General features: G+C 43.3%; 1 protein-coding gene across 2 annotated transcripts; it reads right to left on the bottom strand.

Annotated features, from left to right (window-relative positions):
• Positions 1–308: 308 nt before the first annotated feature.
• On the bottom strand, positions 309–3,028 carry cst7 (cystatin f). 2 transcript variants are annotated; one of them, NM_001140892.2, is given in 5 exon segments: positions 310–497; positions 874–1,079; positions 1,301–1,423; positions 1,595–1,758; positions 2,890–2,971. In NM_001140892.2, coding segments are annotated over 4 exon segments (432 nt in total). In that variant the 5' UTR covers positions 2,930–2,971; the 3' UTR covers positions 310–497; positions 874–974.
• Positions 3,029–24,039: the final 21,011 nt, after the last annotated feature.

Below are 24,039 nucleotides of genomic sequence, written 5' to 3'. Positions count from 1 at the left end.
AGTTTCATAAGAGCCTTTGAATAATGAAGGTGTATCACAGACTATTAGACACGAGATCAGTGTTCAGGTCACTGAGTGCTGAGGAAGAATGATAACCCTAGCTGTTAAACAGGCCCGGTGGAACAAGCCTTCAGATGGACTCTGTAGAAGGTTTATGTTTACATGGGCTTATATAATCGTGCTTGGTTGTCAAGTCCTTGTTCACAAGGTTCAGTTTTTTTTATCAGAGCTTGTTGATTAGAGTCTGTGCAGACCCTAACTCAGGCCAAAACGTGATTATTTATAGTTCGGTATATGATTTGCAAGGGTCAAAGCGGTCTACCATTTTATTATAGGATAAAATACAAGGTTAGGTGCCTTTCGGTTGTTGTAGCTGTGTAAGTTAGACTTGAAAGGCCTGAAAATCATATAGCTACCCAAGACATGGAAATTGCCATTGTTTGACTATACGTTAAAGGAGTAGTTCACTATTTTACAAATTGATGTTAGATGGTTCCTCACCCTGAAAGTAGTCTATGGGCCAAGAGAAACTGTAATCCATGGTTCCGTTTTCTTTAAACAGCCACTACAAACTTCAGATAACCTTAACCAACCCCAAGCTAACAATCAATGGAAGTGATGGAAGTTTTTTAATGTCCAAATTCAAATCAACTCCATATTTGTTCTGATGTTACTTAAAGGTGATTTGTCCATTTCAACAACAACAAAAAACCTGCTCACATGACCCCATCACTTCCATTGATTGTTATCTTGTAGTGGATAAAATTATCTGAAGTTTGTAGTGGCTGTTTAAAGAAAACTGAACCATGGATGGCAGTATCTCCTGGCCCGTAGACTACTTTCAGGGTGAGGAATCATCTAACATCAAGTTGTAAAATAGTGAACTATTTTAATATACACCGTTATATGACCATGTTAAGAAGGAAACAGCTTAGTAATTTCCTCAGAATATTGAAACGAGGAAGGATTGGGTTTCATGAAGAAGTGGAAGGTCGGTCAGATGGACTGCAAAGAAAATAGGTAGTCTTCATGAAGTGGAGCCAAGGCATAGTCCAAACCTCAAAGTCACAGTGGAAGGTCTGAAAGACAAACATGCCCTCTATTAAAAATAATAATCTACAATGTTATGACTTTTAGCCATGATCCTTTCCACTTGTCAGCCAAAATGAGTGCCGGTCTTTACCCAATTGCTATACATACAACTTTGACATACTGTATCATATTTAAATTCAATCCACACTGCTGTTCTTCCAACTTTTGTTAATTCTGCACTAAAAACAGAGTGTGTACTGTACAATACCTGCTGTAACAAACCATCTGGTTGGAACTTGCAGTTGGTCAGGTCTGCGTCTCTGTGCCCCTTTTTGCGGCACACAGTCCGTGAGAGGTCTACTTTCAGAATGTATTTGAACCCCTTTACAAGCTGTAACAGAAAGCTATGTTGAACTGAAGACGTTAATGCCTCGCTGGTGAAGTCCAACTACAGTATATTGTGAACCATACCATATGCCACACATTTTATATATGATCACTAACAGGTTTTTAGACAAATAAGTTCAGCATGAAGGTCAAAGTTATTGTCTGCCCCCCATACCTGTCTTTCTGCTTTCTCGATTGCAGATGGCTTGAAGAGAAAAGCATCATTGGTCTGGTTGTTAAATGAATAGGCCCCGTGAAGCACTGCCTTTAGTACCCCTTTGTTATCCGTGCTGATGTTATAGGGAGAGCCAGGCACAGACGTATACCTTTGGCAACTGACTGGAAACAAATAAAAGCGCTTACTCAACACCATTCACAAATGTTTGTTAAATTAGGGTAACAGTCTGTTTACAGTACTACAGGTTTTACACTCCTACAAACAGTAAATCATTTTTATACATATTACATTTTTGTATTTAATGCTTTTAGATCACAACAAAATCACAACAAAATAAATATACAATTTCCCCCCTGCCCCACCCCCCAAAAAAGTTGAATAATTAGCCTGAAAAACAAAACATAATAAACAAAAAAATGTTTTTTAAATAAGCAAAACATAAGTAAACAGGCCAACAATCAGCATACCGAAAGGCAATATAATTAGTAACATGAGACAGGTAATTCTTGACCCTAAGAACTAATACTAAAAAAAGAGTAATACTAATGAAAAATAAAAATAAACAAGGTATCCTTTGTTTGGTGTTGGCTTGGGCAGTGGACATGTACTGTACCTGACGTGTTATTGTTTTCATTTATGTAGGCCTACTTGTTTTTTTGTTGGTTGTAACTCATCTACGTGGTGTTGGCATGCCTATCTACACTGCATTTTCACAGTCTTTGCGCGAGACACACACACACACACGCACACACACACACACACACACACACACACACACACACACACACACACACACACACACACACACACACACACACACACACACACACACACACACACACACATTAGACTGTGCTACTACTGAAAGTCAGAACTGAAGACAAGTGACACACAATATATTTTTCTCATACTGATAAATAGTCAGTCAACATGAGCAGAGAAATCTGACTCCTCATAAACAAACTGAAGCCAAGCCATAAGGGCCTAACCCTAACACGATTACAGAAATCAAGCAGGATGTAAATCTATTATATTGCATAAGAATGATCACTAACTGTCATGCATTGCTACTGATCAAAGAGGCAATTCATTATTTAAATGTTTTGTAATAACAGATATTGGTGTAGTTATGTTATGGTAAAGTAATCAAAAGTGTTACACTGAAGAAGTTGACAAAATTCTCAGATCCTCAGAAAACCAAGACAACCAATTGGCTTCACAAACATGACACGCAAAACCGCCAACTTCAATTGAACACTCACAATTTCATCGTGTTAATTAAAAGAGCTTACCAATTGAGCACAGGCACAAGCCAGAGAAGAGCAGAAGCATGTTGCCAATACCTGTTGGAGCTTTCTCAACACTGTTCTGTTTATTTTACTTCCTGTAAGGCAACACTTTCACCACACATTGCAGCCTAGCAAAACTTACCATAGCCCCCCCCCACAGGACATGACCTCAACCAATTAGAACTAGTAGGTACAGTCAATAGTGAAAACTGAACAAGATAGTTGGATTATTTCATTATCTTTTGATTGACATTCTCTAATCTTTTTGCAACAGAACATTCTTTTAATTAATTGTGCTTACTTGGAAAGGTGGTGCGTACAGTAAGTACATAAGAGAAGAAACCCCCTGGGCACAGATGTCAATTCAACGTCTATTCCAAGTTGGTTCAACAGAATTTAATTGAAATGACGTGGAAACAACGTTGATTCAACCCGTGTATACCCAGTGGGAAAGGACCACAAGCAATTTTGAATTGGCTTTAAATTGGTTTAAAGCTGCCTTTCAACAGAGTCCTGTGTGATAGCATCATTATGAAGACAGCAGAAAGGCAGAGCCTGGGTTGGTTGACATCACTTCCTGTGTTAGTTGAACTGAAAGCCACAGAAGTACTACCAACAGTCCAGTAGGAGACTTTAATCTGAAATGACCCAGCTAGCACATAACGTTCTGAAAATCATGTTTCTAGAGTTTGGTAAGAGTGGGGTACTCCTATGGCGATTTTGCATACAACCTTCCCACAACTTTCTGGGAATGGTGCAGAATAGTTGCTTGTCTTTGGAGCGTTCTTCACAAATTTAAGGAACTTGACAAAATAAACATGATTTTCTTGGTATTTCATTACTTTAACAAAACATTTCCTAAGAGTTCAAACATTTCCCAAATGGTTTGACACTGGGAATTTTATCAAATAGTTCAGAGAACGTTAAGAAACAGTGTTCTTCTGTGGGAATTTCAGTACTTAAGCATAACGTTTCCTACAAGTTTCCTCATGTTTCTATTTAAAGTCATGTTCTCAAATTGTTCCGAGAACGTTAAGAAACAATGTCCTTCTGTGGGAATGTCAGTACGGTAGGGCACATGGAAATTCCTTTGCTAAGGCATTAATCATGCAAACACTTTTTTTGCTGGGAAGTCTATCTAGTGTCTGGAATGATGGATAATAAAGATGTAGGCCTATGAGTTTGCTATGTGGAAAGACAAAACACCGCTTTCAAAATATGGAGATTTATAAGTGACCCCAAACTTTTGAACGGTAGTGTATGTACATTTCTAAAAACCTGTCTTTGCTTTGTCATTATGGGGTATTGTGTGCAAATTGATGAAGGGAAAAAACGATTTAATCAATTTTAGAATAAGGCTGTAACATAACAAAATGTAGAAAATGTTGAGGGGTCTCAATACTTTCCGAATGTACATTATTTGTAGTACAATTTACCACCAGCAGGTGGTATATGTAGCTCACTTTTCCAGGAGCTTTGTCTGCATTGAACTGACAAAAATAATGTATTCTTTTCCACAAGGAGGTAGGATCCAGATGATGTTAATTAGAAATACATGTTGGGAAATGGCACAGAGTTGTAGAGAAGCTCAACTTTAGCACTTTGACGATTACACTGAGTGGGGGGGATCAGGGTAGGCCATGTCAGAGTGACTTAAATGTAGACATTTTTGTAAACTATACCCTGTAGATAAATCTTTGCATGGAAATGGAACATTTTCTGTCTTCAGGATTACAGTCCTGTTTTGAGTGACCAAGCTGCACTCCTCAAAATGTCTGATTACTTTAGGCTATTTCCACAGGCTTGTCTATAAAGAAGTGCACTGTACTCAGTATGTAGAAGTAAAATCAAGTTAATTCTAACGTTAATACTCAATTCATAATACTTTCAGTCAACTGGTGATCTGGTCCCATACATTGGATATAGCATGGGAACATCTACGCATTTTGTTATGTCTGGCATACTTGGTCTTCATTGTCTGTATCATCATTGTCTCTTCATTCCCTGTCACATCACTTGACCATGAATTGCATTCTGTTTTTGACAACTTAGTCATTGTGCGGCAAAAGAATCAGCTCTCTAGACATTCTACTGCAGAGAAGAGAGATGCTGATGCACTCGAGTTGAACCTCTGTCATCAAAGTCCCTCCCCGTCTGTTGCTCACACACTTGACAGAGAACTTCGTCTTGTTTTTCACAGCTGCCCCCTTCAGGGAAAATCCTGATTTTCACTCTTCATGTTGGAAGAAATTGGTCTAAATTCACCGTGCTACTGTACAACACTCCATTTCTCCTACGCTTCAGTGGCTTTGGATGTCAAACATTACTTAAGCCTTGTTCACACTGCAGGCCTTAATGCTAAAATCAGTTTCGGAATACTGACTGTCCAAATAGCAAGTTACAAGGAGAGTTGCCAGGTCTAGCTATAATTTCAAGCCCATTGACCACTAAACCAGCCCAAAAGGCCTGAAAACTAGGCCAACATTTTTTTTAAGCAAGAGAGGGGTTGCCATTTTTATACAATAAACCCTTTTTCCATAACGTTGTCGAGGCAAATAAAAAGGAATATCGTAGTAACTTGTAATGACGTTTGAAGCAAAATGAGGTTTTCCTCAAAATATTAATAATTATGAGCTATGACAGGATGTAATAAAGGCATTTGAATATGTCGTAAGAGAAAAGACAATTCGCCCTTATTAAACTCGTCAGATCATTTTCCATCATTGGATGTCAATTTAACTCATTTGGCTGCTATGATTAAGCAATACGGCACAAAGGGTTATGGTATATGGCCAATATTCCACTGCTAAGGGCTGTTCTTAAGCATGGCCATATATCACAAACCCTCCGGGTGCCTTATTCACATTATAAACTGGTTACCAACATAATTAAAACAGTAAAAAGTTTTTTTTGTCACACCGGTGGTATATGGTTTTATATACCACAGCTTTCAGCCAATCAGCATTCAGGCCTCGAACCAGGTGTATAATTGTAAATAAATCCCCTTTGCAGATGTGCATAACTATAGATCAATCTAACAGGAGAGTTTGAGTGATGAAAGTTGGACAGAGGATCTCGAAACCTCTGAGCAAGAAACCCTTGGAAGAACATAAAAAAAGAATGTTAGGCTGTTTTCTGGCAATTGTGCTGTTATTATGTGCCAGATGTTAAGACTTCAAAGCGTTATAAAGGGCCCATTTGCGAGATTGACTTGTCATTTCAATAGGCACAGACTACAGACTAAAATCTGGGTTTATGATTGTAATTCAACGTTGCCATGGTTTGTTTAGATAAAGGCAGGTAGCCTATAGCCCCTGATAGGCCTACATCTCATTTCAGATAGTCTACAGTAGGCTAGGCAAGATGTAGGTAGGCAAGATGTGAACTCAACGATTTAGCAGCTTGCTTAGTTCAAATTAACAGACAAATGTATTCGACATGATTAGCAAGGTGATTACGAGGTAAGAAGTGCTTGTGTTTCCCAATAGCCTGCTGGAATAGGCTACTGAGGATGGGGTCGTAATTTTGTTCCTGTAGCCTAAGCTGTCTACTGTTACAGTCAATCTAATGCTTTCTAACAACTGATCGGCAATTGCGATAGATCTTTGATAACTTCCAATTTAATTAACAAAACATGTCCATTATTATTGCATAATAACATAAGGCTACAACAACAATAAACTGAAGTTATAGGCTATTTATTAAATTGGTTTCCCAGCTCCAGCTAGGCTACACAAGTGGCAGAGTTAATTTGCAATGACTCCAGTGATATCGTCATTTCAACATATTTATTGTATCAAATAGTAGCCTAGAATGGCATATACAGTAAATTAATAGGCTACTTGATGGACAACAGATGCAAATGTGTCATTCTCCACATTTAATGTCAGTTTCATTGCAGACTTTTCCCCATAAAAAAAACCCCAATGGGGATGTTCCTTAACTTCCATTTCCAATTTCCACTCGATCAGCCCCCAGACCCAAAAACTGAGCATGCATAAAACACCTCGCTTGATACCGTTTTCTTTAAGCGAAGTTAACATTAGAATGCAGTTTAAACCACCTCAGAGCAAATTTATGTAATGCGTGCTAGTGCGTCAATTGATTAACAGTGCATTTAGAAATTATTCAGACCCCTTCACTTTTTCCACATTTTGTTACGTTACAGCCTTATTCTAAAATGGATTAAATACAAAAAATCCTCAGCAATCCACACATAAAACCCCATAATCACAAAGCGAAAACAGGTTTTTTGAAATTTTTGCAAATGTATTAAAAATAAAAAACTGAAATATCTTATTTACATAAGTATTCAGTCCCTTTGCTATGAGACTCGAAATTGAGCTCAGGTGCATCCTGTTTCCATTGATCATCCTAGAGACGTTTCTACAACTTGATTGGAGTCTACCTGTGGTAAATTCAATTGATTGAACATGATTTGGAAAGGCCCACACCTGTCTACATAAGGTCCCACAGTTGACAGTGCATCTCAGAGCAAAAACCAAGCCATGAGGTCAAAGGCATTTTCCGTAGAGCCCCGAGACAGGATTGTGTCGAGGCACAGATCTGGGTAAGGGTACCAAAAAATGTATGCAGCATTGAAGGTCCCCAAGAACACAGTGGCTTCCATCATTCTTAAATTGAATTTTGGAACCACCAAGACTCTTCCTAGTGCTGGCCGCCCGGCCAAACTGAGCAATCGGGGGAGAAGGGCCTTGGTCAGTTAGGTGACCAAGAACCTGATGGTCACTCTGACAGAACTCTAGAGTGCCTCTGTTGAGATGGGAGAACCTTCCAGAAGGACAACCATCTCTGCAGCACTCCACCAATCAGGCCTTTATGGTAGAGTGGCCAGACGGAAGCCACTCCTCAGTAAAAGGAACATGACAGCCCACTTGGAGTTTACCAAAAGACACCTAAAGAATCCCAGACCATGACAAACATTCTCTGGTCTGATGAAACCAAGATTGAACTCTTTGGCCTGAATGTCAAGTGTCACGTCTGGAGGAAACCTGGCACCATCCATATGGTGAAGCATGGTGGTGGCAGCATTATGCTGTGGGGACTGGGAGTGCTCAGGACCTCAGAATAGGGGCGAAGGCTCACCTTCCAACAGGACAATGACCCTAAGCACACAGCCAAGACAACATAGGAGTGGCTTCGGGGACAAGTCTCTGAATGTCCTTGAGTGTCTCAGCCAGAGCCTGGACTTGAACCCGATCAAACATCTCTGGAGAGACCTGAAAATAGTTGTGCAGCAATGCTATCCATCCAACCTGACAGAGCTTGAGAGGATCTGCTGTTGCTTTGTCATTATGGGGTATTGTGTGTAGATTGATGAGTAAAATGTTGTATTTCATCCATTTTAGAATACAGCTGTAAAGTAACAAAATGTGGAAAAAGAGAAGGGATCTGAATACTTTCCCGAATGCACTGTATACTGTAGTACAAATTACCACCAGCAGGTGGTACATGTAGCTTGCTTTTCCAGGCGCCTTGTCTGCATGTATTAAGGTGTCTGTAATAGAATACATACGTCAAAAACGAATGTAGACATCAATAGATGCATTTCTATAGCTTCCAAACAATTTTTTACAACGGTGGGGGAGTGAAAATATGGAGGCACGGTGGCTTCAACACAGCGTCCCACTCAGTCATCTAGTGTATATATTAATCATTGGTTCAGACAGCAGTCGTTTACTGACATGGCTACGCTAGTTGTCATAGTAACGAGGGTGTGTGCTCAGCAGTGTAGGCTGATTGGTGGTGCTCGTATGTCCTATCACTCAGTTATGTAGCAAGCTAAGGTGACAATTCCTGCAATGAACGTTTCCCAGTTGCTTTGAATGTTCAAAATCATAGTGTAAGAACACTTAAAACCTCAAAGGATAAGATAATCCAACTTTCAAAAGTAGTTATTTTTGGCAAGCCACAGCAGTCAACTAGCTAGGTAGCTGATTAACTTTCTAGTACATAACCTCATTTGTTTGTAAACAATTAACTAGCTACCACATGTTTGTGTCAAATTGAGTAGATAGCAAGCAACAAGCCAAATAACTGCCTAAAAACACCTTGAGGGCAAGTAAATCAGATTTGACCGTTTAGACACAAGTCGCATGGCCAGAAATCAGGTCAGTTCTGCTAGTATAGATGTCTGATGTGCACTGAGTGTAATCTCACTCCCCTGTCCTAAAATAGGGTGACATTTTGTCAGAAATTCCCTGCAATAGTGCCCCTGGGTTGCATAATGTGGAAATGTTACAAAACTCCTGTAGCCTACTTCACATCGAACATGTCGGAAAGCTGACAAAACCAAAAGGAGAACAGACGAGGTACTAGAAAATTAGAGGCAGAAGGTACAATTTTCTCTTTCGTTTTGAGCCCACGAGAAGGCACCATAGCCTGCAGCACTAACTGGTTCCCACAAGATAACACAGCCACAAAGTCAATGACGAGCACACTGAATGGCCGCCCCTGCCACATCTGCTTCTTGTTCAGATCACACTTCCTGTAGCTCACCACCGCAAACACTTGGTCTGGAATATAATTACATGCTAGTATGGCTAGTGGCTAACGTTAGCCAGCTTGAGCTAGCTACCGAACTAGCATACAAACCACTGATAAGAACTCGGTAGCACCAGAGAGGAAAAGGTGAAGCGAGGGACAAGATCAAAAATGCATGCCTTCTAACTACTTGTTATGTGAGATTAGATTTGTCTTCAACATGAAATAGCTTTTTGCCATACTGATCTGTAAACAAAAAAAATAATAATTTTTCTTATTGCTCTAGGTCAAGGTGAGAAACCATGATAGATTTGAAATATTGACTTTGATGTGTAATTGAATATACATTGACTTTGATGTGGGACTTCTCCTGCATTACAAAGAGACATACTCACATGGTCCAGAATCTTTATTTCTGGATAAACAAAATGCCCATCAGCTCAAAATCAGCGATTATGGACACTCTGTGTAGCCAAAACTGCTACAGTAACATGATGCAAATGGGTTTGTCAAAAAATACTGTATTGATTTGTGGGCCTCTTGCAGGCCAACCTTGTTGGAAGAGGTAAACAATCAAATAGACTGAGTTGTTCCCGCCATTTTGATGGAGTTCTCTAAATTGGTCTCAGCCCAACAATGTGAGCGTTCGTTCTGAGCTCATGTTGCTTTTGCAGGAGGATTCAGTTTGAAAAGGAGAGGTTGTTTTTATATCACAAAGTGGATGTTGTTTAAATATGACTTGATTTGGCAGCCGGGGAGCCATGTGCAGCTTGGGGATGCAAAGTTTTATACTGCGCACATACAGCTGGTATACTGCAGGCGTTGCTCTGTGTGTGTGCATGTTGTCATCAGTGGATTTGAGTTCTGAATGTGACCCTGCCAGTGGCTGCCAGATGACGAGAGAGGCAGCAGAGCAATACGCAGTAAGAAAATATGGTTGTTTAGTGCCAAGGTCATAGGCCTGAAGACCTATCATAATACTGTACCACCAAAAGCTATCAGTCGGAATGGTCATAGTTCAAATTGAGCAGCACACTGATACGGAATGCATCCTCATATTTTGCCAACTTCTTATGAACTCTTGAACTCACTGGAATGTTGTATTTGGTCTAGATCTAGGATATATTTCTCTCCTCTAGCAATGTGGCTATTATCAGTATCTATTTGATACTGGTCTAGATCTATGATATATTTCTCTCTAGCAATGTGGCTTTTATCAGTATCTATTTGAGCATGTTGTTGATAATCAACTTTAGTGCTTTCAGAACTGGGTGGGAACATTTAGAGGATGGGTCTGTTTTAGTTTCCTTGGTTACCCTCAATTAGATGCAACATAATGCCTCATCCTCTTGTATTTAATCCATCAAGTAGATGTGAAAAGCTTGAAACAATAAACACAAGTAACACACAAGCATACTGTATTAGTGATGTGTAATACAGAGCACTATTCAGATTGCATTCACAGACCACCTTGTGTTTGTTCATCCAGACACTGGTTAGTCAACGCCGCCAGTCACAGAGCGTCTGCCTCATATCCTGTAAACAAACATCAGACAACATTAATATTATTTTCCTGCTGCATTGTTTCCTCACCTGTTTTCCTTGTGGATCCTCATGATCCTCCCTGTAGGGCTTCTGACATTTAGATTCCTGGTAAGACGCCTTTTTAATAAGCCAGAGGTATTGAACCATGCAACCCCCACTCCCTTGTCTACAATTAATGGACTCCTTTCAGCCCTTTTGGAGAGCATTTTTTATATTAATGTGCACAATGTGCATGTGGTGAATCAAATTACTCAGGAAATTAAGGCTTTGGCATTTTCTAAACTCTGTCTTCAGGGGTTTTGCAAACCACACTGCCTGTCGACATGAAAAGTCATTATAAATGAATGTTTTTCACTTTAGAGGAAGTGATAAGGTGTTCTATGTTGTTATATCCTGCAGCTCTTTAATTTTGTACACACTTTTTGAGACTTGCTGTCAACACCTTTGAATAGTTAGAATGCCATATTATGTTCATTGTTGTAGATGGAAACAGGACCGCAGATTATGAGTTTGACATCTGGGGTCTATTCATTGTTAAATCTGTATGACTGTATGATTCTGTATGTCTCATACAGAATACCTGTGCTGTCTAGGGACAGCACCGCCTCTGCCCCCTCCCCTATTCCCCAGCCCAGCATCAATGTCAAACGGTTTGTCCTTCACGTCACCATTGACAATGAGTGCCGAAGTGCATTGGGCCAATCACCAGCCAGCTCCTTCTATCTCACACTGTCGCTGACCCTTTCAGGAGGATACATTCTATAATTGCTGCTGTCAATAGGCGGATGGAAATCTCTGTCACTTAATTTCTCTGTGTTTATTTATCGATTGCAAGAAAAAGCCCAATGACTCAGTCAGTACTGTCCCAATTTTTGTAGCGGTTGTACTTCCAACCACGGAAGCATAGCTTATTATATTGCTTTCACTTCTGTTCAGCTCATCTTTTAACCATAGTAATAATTTGTTCACATTGCAGAAATGAGTAAATAATAAAGTACAGTGGAGGTTAAAATAGAGCTGAGTCTTCCTGTAATGATCCTCCCACATTGCAATATTAATAACATGCTTTAACTCCAGCATAGGCAGCCTTTGAGCCCTCCCATGAGACAGTGACAGCAGTATTATAAGCTATGTGTAGAATATTGAGTTGTGTATAAATAACACACACCTCGGTGCAATGTGTGGAGACAGGGTGAGCAAAATCCATTGATGAACACATGTCAACTGACTTAATCAGATCAAATCAAATCAGATCAGATTAATCAGATCGGACGATTGGATTAATCAGATTGGATGATTGGATTAATCAGATGTTCTATCAGCTGTGCTAGTGTTGAGTCCTGTGGGAATATCTCCAGGTAAATAGACGATCAGTCAGTCCATCAAGTAGATATGAAAGATTTTGTCAATTCCAAATGTTTGAACTGTCTGTCCCAAACATTTCTCTATTAAAGCTGCCAGACGATTGCGTGCAATAGAACGATTTCAATGCTATTTCCACCCTAGACATTTGAAGATATGTCATCACCTCCCTGACAGCTGAAGAAGAACCATTTCCATTTAGACTGCCTTATTTGTACATCAGTCAGGGACATCAATAGTTTTTGTTTCAAATCATGGCCCTAATCATGTGACCACAGTGTGCAATGTGAGGAACTTCACAATGCTACAGTTGATGAGAATTTAGGGATGGGTTGGCATTCAGATCAAAGCCTGACTCCCTAGTGAGGGGATTATGTAATATAGGCTATGCATAGCCTAATACCCTTTTCAATACACAGGATAAAAAATAGGATTACTTTACTGAGAGCTGTAGACAACATGAAATAACTTAACTGATCTCAAATTGAGATAATATAGATTTTCTCCCTCATATAAATCTAATATCAAATATCATGATTTGTATTCCTAAAAGTATGGCAATAGACAGATTATTAGTTCCTTCTCAATTTCTTTCCATATATTGAGACCTGACAGTTTTTCCACATCTGAAGTGTCAACATGAAACATTTGTTCACCTCGTGGACATCAGCAGTGAAAGTGCTTCTCTTTAGTGTATCAAGTGGATGAGATGTAATGTAGGTTCATTTGCCTATTTATTCAGTCTTGGCATGAATGTCTCCAGTTATTTTACAAATGTTTGACTTACAGTGACTAAAATTGCCTAATTACTAACATTTTTAAAAGGGCTTGTTTAACCCTTCTGTGGTACAGTGTGCTGTATGATGACTCACAAAAGACTTGTGCTAAATGGCAACTATCTGGTTGACTATTTTACAAGTAATAAAGTGTGTTTGTGCTTTTCCAACTACAAATGAGCATTACACAATACAGCTAGTCATGCAGTCCGGAGGCGTAAGATAGGCCAACATTTTGTTATTTATTTACTCTCGCTTCTATCCTTCTTTTCCAAGGTCATCTGTCCAAGGGTGTAATGTGATGTTCAGAGATAAAGCGATGCTCTTTAAGTAGCGTTTATGCTATCATCTCCCATCATTTGATGTGCTCGATGGCAGAAACCCATGCAGCCACGAATCAAAACCAGGCTTTAGCCTAACTAATGTTATGTTTATACCCATTAAAACGTATAGCATCTGTCACACTTTGTCCTGTCCACGGTCTGTCTTTGTTTTGCCATGCAATGCGACAGCTTGGAGGAGGCGAGGAAAACATACAAATTCCTGTCTTTTGTGCAGTCTTTTGTGGATATCGATCTGTTATATCATTGGTATACGCCACATCTTCAAAACTTTTTAAAATAGAAATAGTAGAGGCATATTTCTCACCAATTTAAACCGGGACGGATCATTATTCTGTTAAACTGAATGTTACCTAGCAACGGCTTCCAAAGTGGATTCATTTTTATTCACCGGTCTAGGTCCTCTAAACTCAAACCTGTTCGTCACCACACCACCAACGATAGCAGTGCTTTTTTACATTACTATTTTGTCTGTATTGTCTGTGTGATTGTTAATTGTATACTAATTGAATCAGATTTAGTTCAGTATAAGCCTGTACAATATGTACTGCAAAGACGGAAGGATAAAAAGCAGGAACAGTCTTAACTGAAGGGGACTCATAGTCGTACATACAGTAAATTAAGTGATAACAGGTAAGTTAGAGAGGCATTGGGGCAAACTGATTGAGAATGGAATCCCTGTGTTGCTCATCCAATTGACTGCGGTTTGTGATTGATGACTCCCAGGCATGGAGCGGTGCAGTCACCCTCCCTCCCCTGTCCCTTGCCTTCCCCGTTAGAGAACACAGATAGGCTGCTGCACTAAACATATACATTTGCCCCCTGCCACACACAACTCCACAACTTGCTTCAAGCTGCTTTTGATGCAGAAAAAATAAAAATGTTTGCAGTAAATTACACTAGGTTGTGAGTGCGTTGCGGGAGGTAGGAGGAAAAAGCCAACCGACCATGCATTGTTTTCTCTTTGCTTTGAGAATACTGTACCTGTAGAGAGAATTGCATCCAAAGCTTCCTGTTACTGTGGAACAGCAGACCTGGTTGGTTAAAATGACTGAGCGGGAGCTTTGTGGCTTGTCAAGCTGGTGATGAAATTAGCAAATGTCATTCTGTGATGGTTTTCATTACAGATCTGTGATCACATTGCATGTTTTGCAAAGCAGAAACTTGTCTTTTGTTGAGGTTGACATTTGATAACATCACAGGTTATTCCTCTAGGAGTAGGAACACAAGAAATGTGTGTGATTTGATCCTGACGTGACCCTAACATCAATGATTTGGACCTAATGGGCTTCAGTTTGGACTTTGTACCCTGCTGCTATCAAAAGGAAGATATCCTGAAAATATATAATTTTATAATAGGGAGAAATTCAAGCCAATGAACATAGCCTGTAGCTAGCAGTTTTCTGAAACGCAATTGATCACATTTTTGGACCAATCAAGTCTTGACTGCTCTCTAACTTGATTTTTTTAATCATAGAGATGAAAGGGAACGATTAAAGGTGAACAATGACTGACAATTATAAAGAGGTAAGTTGGATTGTTTTTCAGTAAAGAAACTAGCTAACCAACTAGCTAGCTTATCAACTATGATATATACTATTGAAATGGAAGTAGGTAGTTATTTGGTCTTCTTTTATTAAAGCAGGCTAGGAAGCTAACTAGCTAACGTTAGCTAGCTAACATTTAACCATGTGGTTTAACCACAGCCAAGCTGGTTTAACTAAGAGCATTGTACCTAAGTCTAGGAAGGGTTTAGTAGAGGATGAGGACTCGGAAGACCAGCATGACTGGGTGGCAGAAGAGGGGGGAGGCAGGGTGAGAACAGCTAGGGCAGACCCTCACTGTGGAAGAGGTCAGTGATTGAGGAAGGAGAGCCAGTCAGGCTCTGAACCAAATAATAGCCAATATTGTTAACCGTTAACCACGTACTTTGAGATAGAATATGATTGAAATAAAGATTTGATAACTTTTACTTTATCAGTTGTTGTGCAGTTACAATAAATAAGAATGACCTCAAACCAATTCTTTATCTCCATCCCTGTTTCCATGCAGGTCCACTGTCACTAATATGTGGCAGTGAAGTTGTTCTCTGCTCAGATGACAGAGACAGGAGATACATGAGTCCATTCTGTTCCAAGTCGGTTACCTTGGCTCTCCTCTATGCACAGCAGCCTGGGGACTTCCTGCAGGTAACCGTGACATCCACCAGTAACTTAATCATGAGTTGTACTGAGAGTTCCTCTAATTTCTTGGACACTGTATGGAGGCATTGTGCGTAGGACATTTGTCACGTAGAGAGGATAATGACCAGCTGCTGTCTATTGGTTAAAAAGATGGTTCTATACAGAGGATGGTTCAATACTGAATGTACTGCATGTGATAGTCATTGCCAAACACTATGAGTAGTGTAGGTAAGGGATGAAGTGAAAACCTATAGGAAGATAGCTCTCCACGAGGTGGGTTGGGCATGAAATGACAGCAGGCTGTTCAATACTGAGCCATGCTGAATTACATATGGCGTGGATTGGTACAGGGCAATTCCACAGTGCCTGGGACAGTGGAGAACAGCCAGAGGGTGGTCAAGACATCTTCTGCAACTTCATCTTTAGTGTGTCAGCTCTGCTGCACCTGGGAGCTAAAGGTATGGCACCGCACTCCTATTAGTGATGTGTAATTAAACATAGATGTATGCTCATGAATGTGTTTCTTAAAGTGGCAATCAGCAGCCGCTGTTTTGGTAAAACGCTGAGGGATGGGGCCAGAGAAATGTAACCACTCTCAAATTCATACACAGAGCTATGGTTGCAAGGACTGACCATCGCGTCTCCTTCTAAAACCCCATCGGAGGAGATGACTCAAGGTTCCTCGACTCAGACCTCCTCCAATGGGTTTTGAGAAGGGTGCGTGTAGAAAGGAAGTGAGGAGTTGAGCAGAAATTCATTGGGACAGAGCTCATGCCATTGTTTTAGGTGGATTCTATGTTGAATGATACATTTATTATCTGTTTGCACTTATATCTTTGTTCTACTTGTGCTCTTTCCACAGATGGCTCTGGCTTGCTGATAACATCTGATCTGATTAGACTCCCGATTGTGATTTGACTCCTGTATTACTGACTGTATACAATAAAACTTCCAGTGCAAAATTGAAATAATTTGAGATTCTGTAATTAATAGACAATGGTAGTTCCCAATCAGACAATTACTATAAAATCCACCTCACCTCCTCGATCACTGCAATGGATTGTGGGGTCTGCTGAGAGGGTCATTGGCTGCCACCTGCCCTCCATCGAGGCCCTGCACACTCCTCACCAACCGGCCACCTGGTCAACGATGATCCTCTCATCCATGGACTTTGCACTCTGCACTACTAATCCCAGAACTGCACATGTCTCTTTGCACATCTCTTACACGCATCACTTAGCTTATAGTGTTCATATAGAGTCCATACTGTATGTGGATCTGTGGAAATTCTGCATCTATATATATTTTTTGTCTGTATAGTCTGTTTATTGTGGCAGCACCATTTCACGGAGTTAAATTCCTATACATGCAAATATCTTTGGTGAATAAAGCTGTTTCTGACATGTTAACCTGAGTTTAGCTGGTTTATCATATGACAGTTTATTTGGAACTGGTTATGTTCTGCTCTGTATGAACTGTAGCAGGTTCTCCCATTTGTGTCTTGATATAATTACAAATCCCCATGTGCTGTGTGTCTGTGTTTGTCCTTGGGCTTAATACCCTAAATATTGGCTCCTGCCTGCAATTAGTGGATTCGTTTTATGGTGTTTGCTAGAGCTGGCTGTCTGCTTTTCGTTTTACAGACAAACGTTGCTGGCTGACAAGTAATTATACTAAACAAAAATAGAAACGCAACACAACAATTTCAAAGATTTTACTGAGTTACGGTTCATATAAGGAAATCAGTCAATTGAAATAAATGCATTAGGCTCTAGTCTATGGATTTCACATGACTGGAAACAATAAGCATCTGCTGGTCACAGATACCTTTAATAAAAGGTAGGGCCATGGATCAGAAAACCAGTCAGTATCTGGTGTGACCACCATTTACCTCATGACACATCTCCTTCACATAGAGTTGATCAGGCTGATGATTGTGGCCTGTGGAATGTTGTCCCACTCCTCTTCAATGGCTGTGTGAAGTTTCTGGATATTGGTGGGAACTGGAACACGCTGTCATACACGTCGAACCAGAGCATCCCAAACATGCTCAATGGGTGACATGTCTGGTGAGTATGCAAGCCATGGAAGAACTCAGACATTTTCAGCTTCCAGGAATTGTGTACAGATCCTTGTGACATGGGGCCGTGCATTGTCATGCTGTAACATGAAGCGATGGCGGCAGATGAATGGCACGACAGTGGGCCTCAGGATCTCATCACGGTATCTCTGTGCATTCAAAATGCCATTGATAAAATGCAATTGCGTTTGTTGTTCCTGGTAGGGCTACAGTAACTTACAATGGCTTAGAAATTAATAGCCTACTTGATGGCCAACAGATGCACATGTAGCCTTTCATTCTCCACATTGAATGTCAGAAGCATGGGAGGGGGTTAAATAACTTCCATTTCAAATTTCCACTCGCTCAGTGCTCCAGACCCTAGAAATCAGCATGATTAAATCCCTTCGCTTGATACGGTTATCCATAAGAAAAGTCGACGTTAGAATGCAGTTCACTTTAAACCACCTAGGAGTTGTCTAAGGAGTTTCTAAAGGGCTCTAGTGCGTCTAAAGTCTTTTTCCAATGCTTCATCGCTGTTACATCAGTTCTAGCGTGTTAATATATTTTATGGAAAAAGGGTGTCTCCATAATGACCAATCTAAATAGCCTACTTACAACTGGTAAAAAGTTATGACGACCTAAGTGTGTGCTGCTCTGTCTCCGTGACTCAGCTGCCTCTGCTGCAGCACTCTCTCAACCAAGGCTCAAAATGGCCAGAAACAAGACCTTTCTTCTGAAACTCGTCAGCCTATTCTTGTTCTGAGAAATGAAGGCTTTTCCATGCGAGAAATTGCCAAGTAACTGAAGATCTCGTACAACGCTGTGTACTACTCCCTTCACAGAACAGCGCAAACTGTCTCTAACCAGAATAGAAAGAGGAGTGGGAAGCACCGGTGCACAACTGAGCAAGAGGGCTAGTACATTAGAGTGTCTAGTTTGAGAAACAGACGCCTCACAAGTCCTCAACTGGCAGCTTCATTAAATAGTACCCGCAAATCACCAGTCTCAATGTCAACAGTGAAGAGGCGACTCTGGGATGCTGGCCTTCTAGGCAGAGTTGCAAAGAAAAAGCCATATCTCAGACTGGCCAATAAAAATGAAAGATTAAGATGGGCAAAAGAACACAGACACTGGACAGAGGGACTCTGCCTAGAAGGCCAGCATCCTGGAGTCGGACCTAGTGTGAATCAATCTGAATTATCATATATGATCTCTGATGAAATGATAGCAGCTTAAGTCTAGAGGTAGTGTGAATCAATCTGAATTATCATATATTATCTCTGATGAAATGATAACAGCTTAAGTCTAGAGGGTGTATTGCATGTGTTAACTTCATGCAGGAGAGATGCAGCCATGATATTTTATTTTTGATAATTGTGTGATTCATTTCAGTTTGACCTTTCATGCCTACTTCTTTTATTTATTTAAACAGTTTTTAACTGTGTATGTTGCTGGTTATTATTACAGTATAATAACTGTATTAAAAGTAGAAAATATTAAGTTAAATTTCCAACCATACAGCAGGGGTAGGCAGACAGATTCAGCCGTAAGTGGCTGGTCGGGAGCCAGAACCTAATTATAATAATTTGTACACTGCAAATTGACCATAGCTATGCCCAAAAAGAGATTGTAATTTAAAATAACAATAATTTTATACCTTGATTATAAAAATAATTTTATACCTTGATTACAATGAGACACGATCCCATTCAAATTAATTCAACTCAATTTCCCTGAAATACTGATGATTTTACAGTCTTTATTGACCCAAAAATATTTAACAAAATACTTTGGGGGCCCCAAAAAAATCTCTCACGGTACGGTTTTGGCCCGCTTTCCGCCCTGCAATTGTAATAAAGTCTGTGTGAGCTGGTGTGGAGGAGTCAGGCGCAGGACAGCAGATATGAGTAAAAAACGTATTTACTCAAAATACAAACAAATACAGCCCACAATAATGGACCGTATTACATACAAACAATTACTAACAAACAAACATGGGGGAACAGAGGTTTAAATTATGAACAAGTAATTTGGGAATTGAAACCAGGTGTGTAAGACAAAGACAAAACAAATGGAAAATGAAAAGTGGATCGGTGATGGCTAGAAGGCCGGTGACGTCGACCGCCGAACGCCGCCCGAACAAGGAGAGGGACCGACTTCGAAGGAAGTCGTGACAGTACCCCCCCCTTGACGCGCAGCTCCAGCAGCGCGCCGACACCGACCTCGGGGACGACCCAGAGGACGAGGCGCAGGGCGATCCGGATGGAGACGGTGGAACTCCCGCAGCGACGAAGAGTCCAAGAAGTCCTCCACCGGCACCCAGCATCTCTCCTCCGGACCGTACCCCTCCCACTCCACGAGGTACTGAAGGCCCCTCGCCCGGCGCCTCGAGTCCAGGATGGCTCGAACATATGCCGGGGCCCCCTCGATGTCCAGAGGGGGCGGAGGAACCTCCCGCACCTCAGACTCCTGGAGTGGACCAGCCACCACCGGCCTGAGGAGAGACACATGGAATGAGGGATTAATACGGCAATCTGGGGGAAGCTGTAACCTGTAGCATACCTCGTTCAGTCTCCTCAGGACTTTGAATGGCCCCACAAACCGCGGACCCAGCTTCCAGGAGGGCAGGCGGAAGGACAGGTTTCGGGTCGAGAGCCAGACCCGGTCCCCTGGTGCGAACACCGGGGCCTCACTGCGGTGGCAGTTGGCGCTCGCCTTCTGCCGCCTCACGTCCCGTTGCAGGTGTACATGGGTGGCGTCCCAGGTCTCCTCCGAGCGCTTAAATAATTTGTCCACCGCAGAAGCTTCGATCTGGCACTGATGCCAAGGTGCCAGAACCGGCTGATACCCCAGGACGCACTGGAAGGGAGAGAGGTTAGTGGAGGAGTGGCGGAGTGAGTTTTGGGCCATCTCTGCCCAGGAGATGAACGCCGCCCACTCTCCCGGCCGGTCCTGGCAATATGACCGCAGAAACCTACCCACATCCTGGTTTAATCTCTCCACCTGCCCGTTACTCTCGGGGTGAAAACCTGAGGTGAGGCTGACCGAGACCCCCAGACGTTCCATGAACGCTCTCCAGACCCTGGACGTGAACTGGGGACCCCGATCAGAGACTATGTCCTCAGGCACCCCGTAGTGCCGGAAGACGTGAGTGAACAGGGCCTCCGCAGTCTGTAGGGCCGTAGGGAGACTGGGCAAAGGGAGGAGACGGCAGGACTTAGAAAACCGATCCACAACGACCAGGATTGGGGTCTTGCCCTGTGAGGGAGGAAGATCCGTCAGGAAGTCCACCGACAGGTGCGATCACGGTCGTTGTGGAACGGGTAGGGGTTGTAACTTCCCTCTGGGCAGGTGCCTGGGAGCCTTGCACACCGAGCAGGAGGAAACATAAAACCTCACGTCCTTGGCCAAGGTGGACCACCAGTACTTCCCACTAAGACAACACACTGTCCGACCAATGCCAGGATGACCAGAGGAGGGTGACGTGTGTGCTCAATAAATCAAAAGGTCGCAGACAGCAGATGGAACGTACAGACGCCCAGCTGGACACTGGAGAGGAGTGGGCTTTGAACGTAACGCCCGCTCGATGTCAGCGTCCAGCTCCCACACTACCGGTGCCACTAAGCAAGAGGCCGGGAGAATGGGAGTGTGATCCATGGACCGCTCCTCTGTGTCATACATCCGGGACAGTGCGTCTGCCTTAGCGTTCTGGGAACCTGGTCGGTAGGACAGGGTGAACACAAAATGGGTAACAAACATGGCCCACCTTGCCTGGCGAGGGTTCAGTCTCTTCGCCGCCCAGATGTACTCCAGATTGCAGTGGTCAGACCAGATGAGAAAAGGGTGTCTCGCCCTCTCAAGCCAATGTCTCCACGCCTTCAGAGCCTTGACGACAGCCAACATCTCCCGATCTTCCACATCATAGTTTTGCTCCGCCGGGCTGAGCTTCTTCGAAAAGAAGGCAAAAGGGCGGAGCTTCGGTGGCTTACCCGAGTGCTGAGATAGCACGGCTCCTATCCCAGCCTCTGACGCGTCCACCTCCACTATGAACGCCAAAGAGGGATCCGGATGTACCAGCACGGGAGCCGAGGTAAACAGAGCCTTCAGGTGACCAAAAGCCCTGTCCGCCTCAGCCGACCCCTGCAGTCGCATCGGTCCCCCCTTCAGCAGTGAGGTAATGGGAGCCGCTACCTGACCAAAACCCCGGGATAAACCTCCGGTAGTAGTTGGCAAACCCTAGAAACCGCTGCAATTCCTTTACCGTGATGGGAGTCGGCCAATTACGTACGGCTGAAATGCGGTCACTCTCCATCTCTACCCCTGAAGTGGAAATGCGGTACCCTAGGAAGGTGACGGACTGTTGGAAGAACAGACATTTTTCAGCCTTGACGTACAGGTCATGCTCCAAAGGTCGACCAAGCACCCTGCACACCAGGGACACATGCTCGGCGCATGTAGCGGAGTATATCAGAATGTCGTCGATATACACCACTACACCCTGCCCGTGCAGGTCCTGGAAAATCTCGTCAACAAAGGCCTGGAAGACTGATGGAGCATTCATCAACCCGTACGGCATGACGAGGTACTCATAGTGCCCTGAGGTGGTACTGAGGAGGCAGGTGAAGTGGAGGGCCGAATGTATCCCTGCCCCAGGGATTCGGAGACATATGGTTCCATAGCCGCCGTCTCCTCCTGTGACAGAGGGTACACGTGACTCCTGGGAAGTGCTGCGTCTACCAGGAGATTTATCTCACAATCCCCCCGTCGATGGGGTGGTAGTTGAGTCGCCTTCTTCTTACAGGAGGCGAGAGCCAAATTGGCATATTCTGAGGGGATGCGCACGGTGGAGACCTGGTCTGGACTTTCCACCGTAGTCGCACCGATGGAAACTCCCACACACCTCCCTGAGCACTCTCGTGACCACCCCTTGAGAGCCCTCTGTTGCCACGAAATAGTGGGGTCATGACAGGCCAACCAGGGTAGGCCCAGCACCACGGGAAATGCAAGAGAATCAATAAGGAAGAGACTGATTCCCTCCTTCTGACCCTCCTGCGTAACCATGCTTAGTGGAGCGGTGGTCTCCCTAATCAGCCCTGACCCTAATGGTCGACTATCTAGGGTGTGCGCAGGGAAGGGCATATCTACAGGAACAAGGGGGATCCCTAAACTATGAGCAAATGAACGGTCAATAAAATTCCCAGCTGCACCTGTATCTACGAGCGCCTTATGCTGGGAATGCAGGGAAAACTCAGGAAATTTGATAAACACATACATGTGAGTAGCAGGGGGCTCTGGGTGAGCCTGGTGCCAACTCACCTGGGATGACACGATAGTGCCCTGCCTGCTGCCTCGACTCCCTGAGGAACCCCCCAGCGCCGACCAGCAGTGTGCCCTCTGCGGCCACAGATGGTGCAGGGAATGACCCCTCCTCCGGTCGCCCTAAATACAGCACCTCCTAGCTCCATGGGTGTCGGATCGGAGGTGCTGGGGGATGGAACTGACGGGACCCAATCCGGACGTCCGCGGGTGGCCAGCAGGTTGTCCAGCCGGATGGACAGGTCCACCAGCTGGTCCAACGTGAGGGTGGTGTCTCGGCAGGCCAACTCCCGACGAACGTCCTCGCGCAGACTGCACTGGTAGTGATCGATCAGGGCCCTGTCGTTCCATCCCACGCTGGCAGCCAGGGTCCTGAAGTCCAAAGCGAAATCCTGCGCGCTCCTCGTCCCCTGCCTCAGGTGGAACAGACGTTCACCTGCCGCTCGACCCTCAGGCGGGTGGTCGAAAACTGCCCGAAAGCGGCGGGTGAACTCTGCGTAATGGTCCAACGCTGTGTAATGGTCCAACGCTGCGTCTCCCTCACTCCATACAGCGTTGGCCCATTCCAGGGCTTTACCTGAGAGGCAGGAGGTGAGGGCGGACACGTTCTCACGTCCCGAAGGAGCCGGGTGGACGGTCGCCAGGTAGAGCTCCAGCTGGAGTAGGAACCCCTGGCATGCGGCAGCCGTCCCATCATACTCCCTCGGGAGTGCGAGCCGAATCCCGCTGGGACCGAGTGAAGGAGGGGTGGACAGTGGAGCCTGCTGTAGTGGGGCTGGTGGAGGCGTTGGAGGACCTCCTTCTCTCTCCCATCTATCCATCGTCTTCAGCACGCGATCCATGGCAGTGTCCAGACGTTGTAACATGGTCGCTTGCTGCTGGACATACTCTTCGACCGCAAAAGGAGGGTCGTCTGCTCCTGCTGACTCCATTTCAGGTGAGTAATTCTGTAATAAAGTCTGTGTGAGCTGGTGTGGTGGAGTCAGGCGCAGGACAGCAGATATGAGAAAAAACATATTTACTCAAAATACAAACAAATACAACGCAATAATGCGAGCCCACAA

This window comes from Salmo salar, chromosome ssa18, assembly GCF_905237065.1.
Source record: "Salmo salar chromosome ssa18, Ssal_v3.1, whole genome shotgun sequence".
In the NCBI taxonomy this organism is placed as follows: Eukaryota; Metazoa; Chordata; class Actinopteri; order Salmoniformes; family Salmonidae; genus Salmo; species Salmo salar.
The sequence above is the reverse complement of the archived record's forward strand: the minus strand, read 5'-3'. Positions and strand labels throughout refer to the sequence as shown.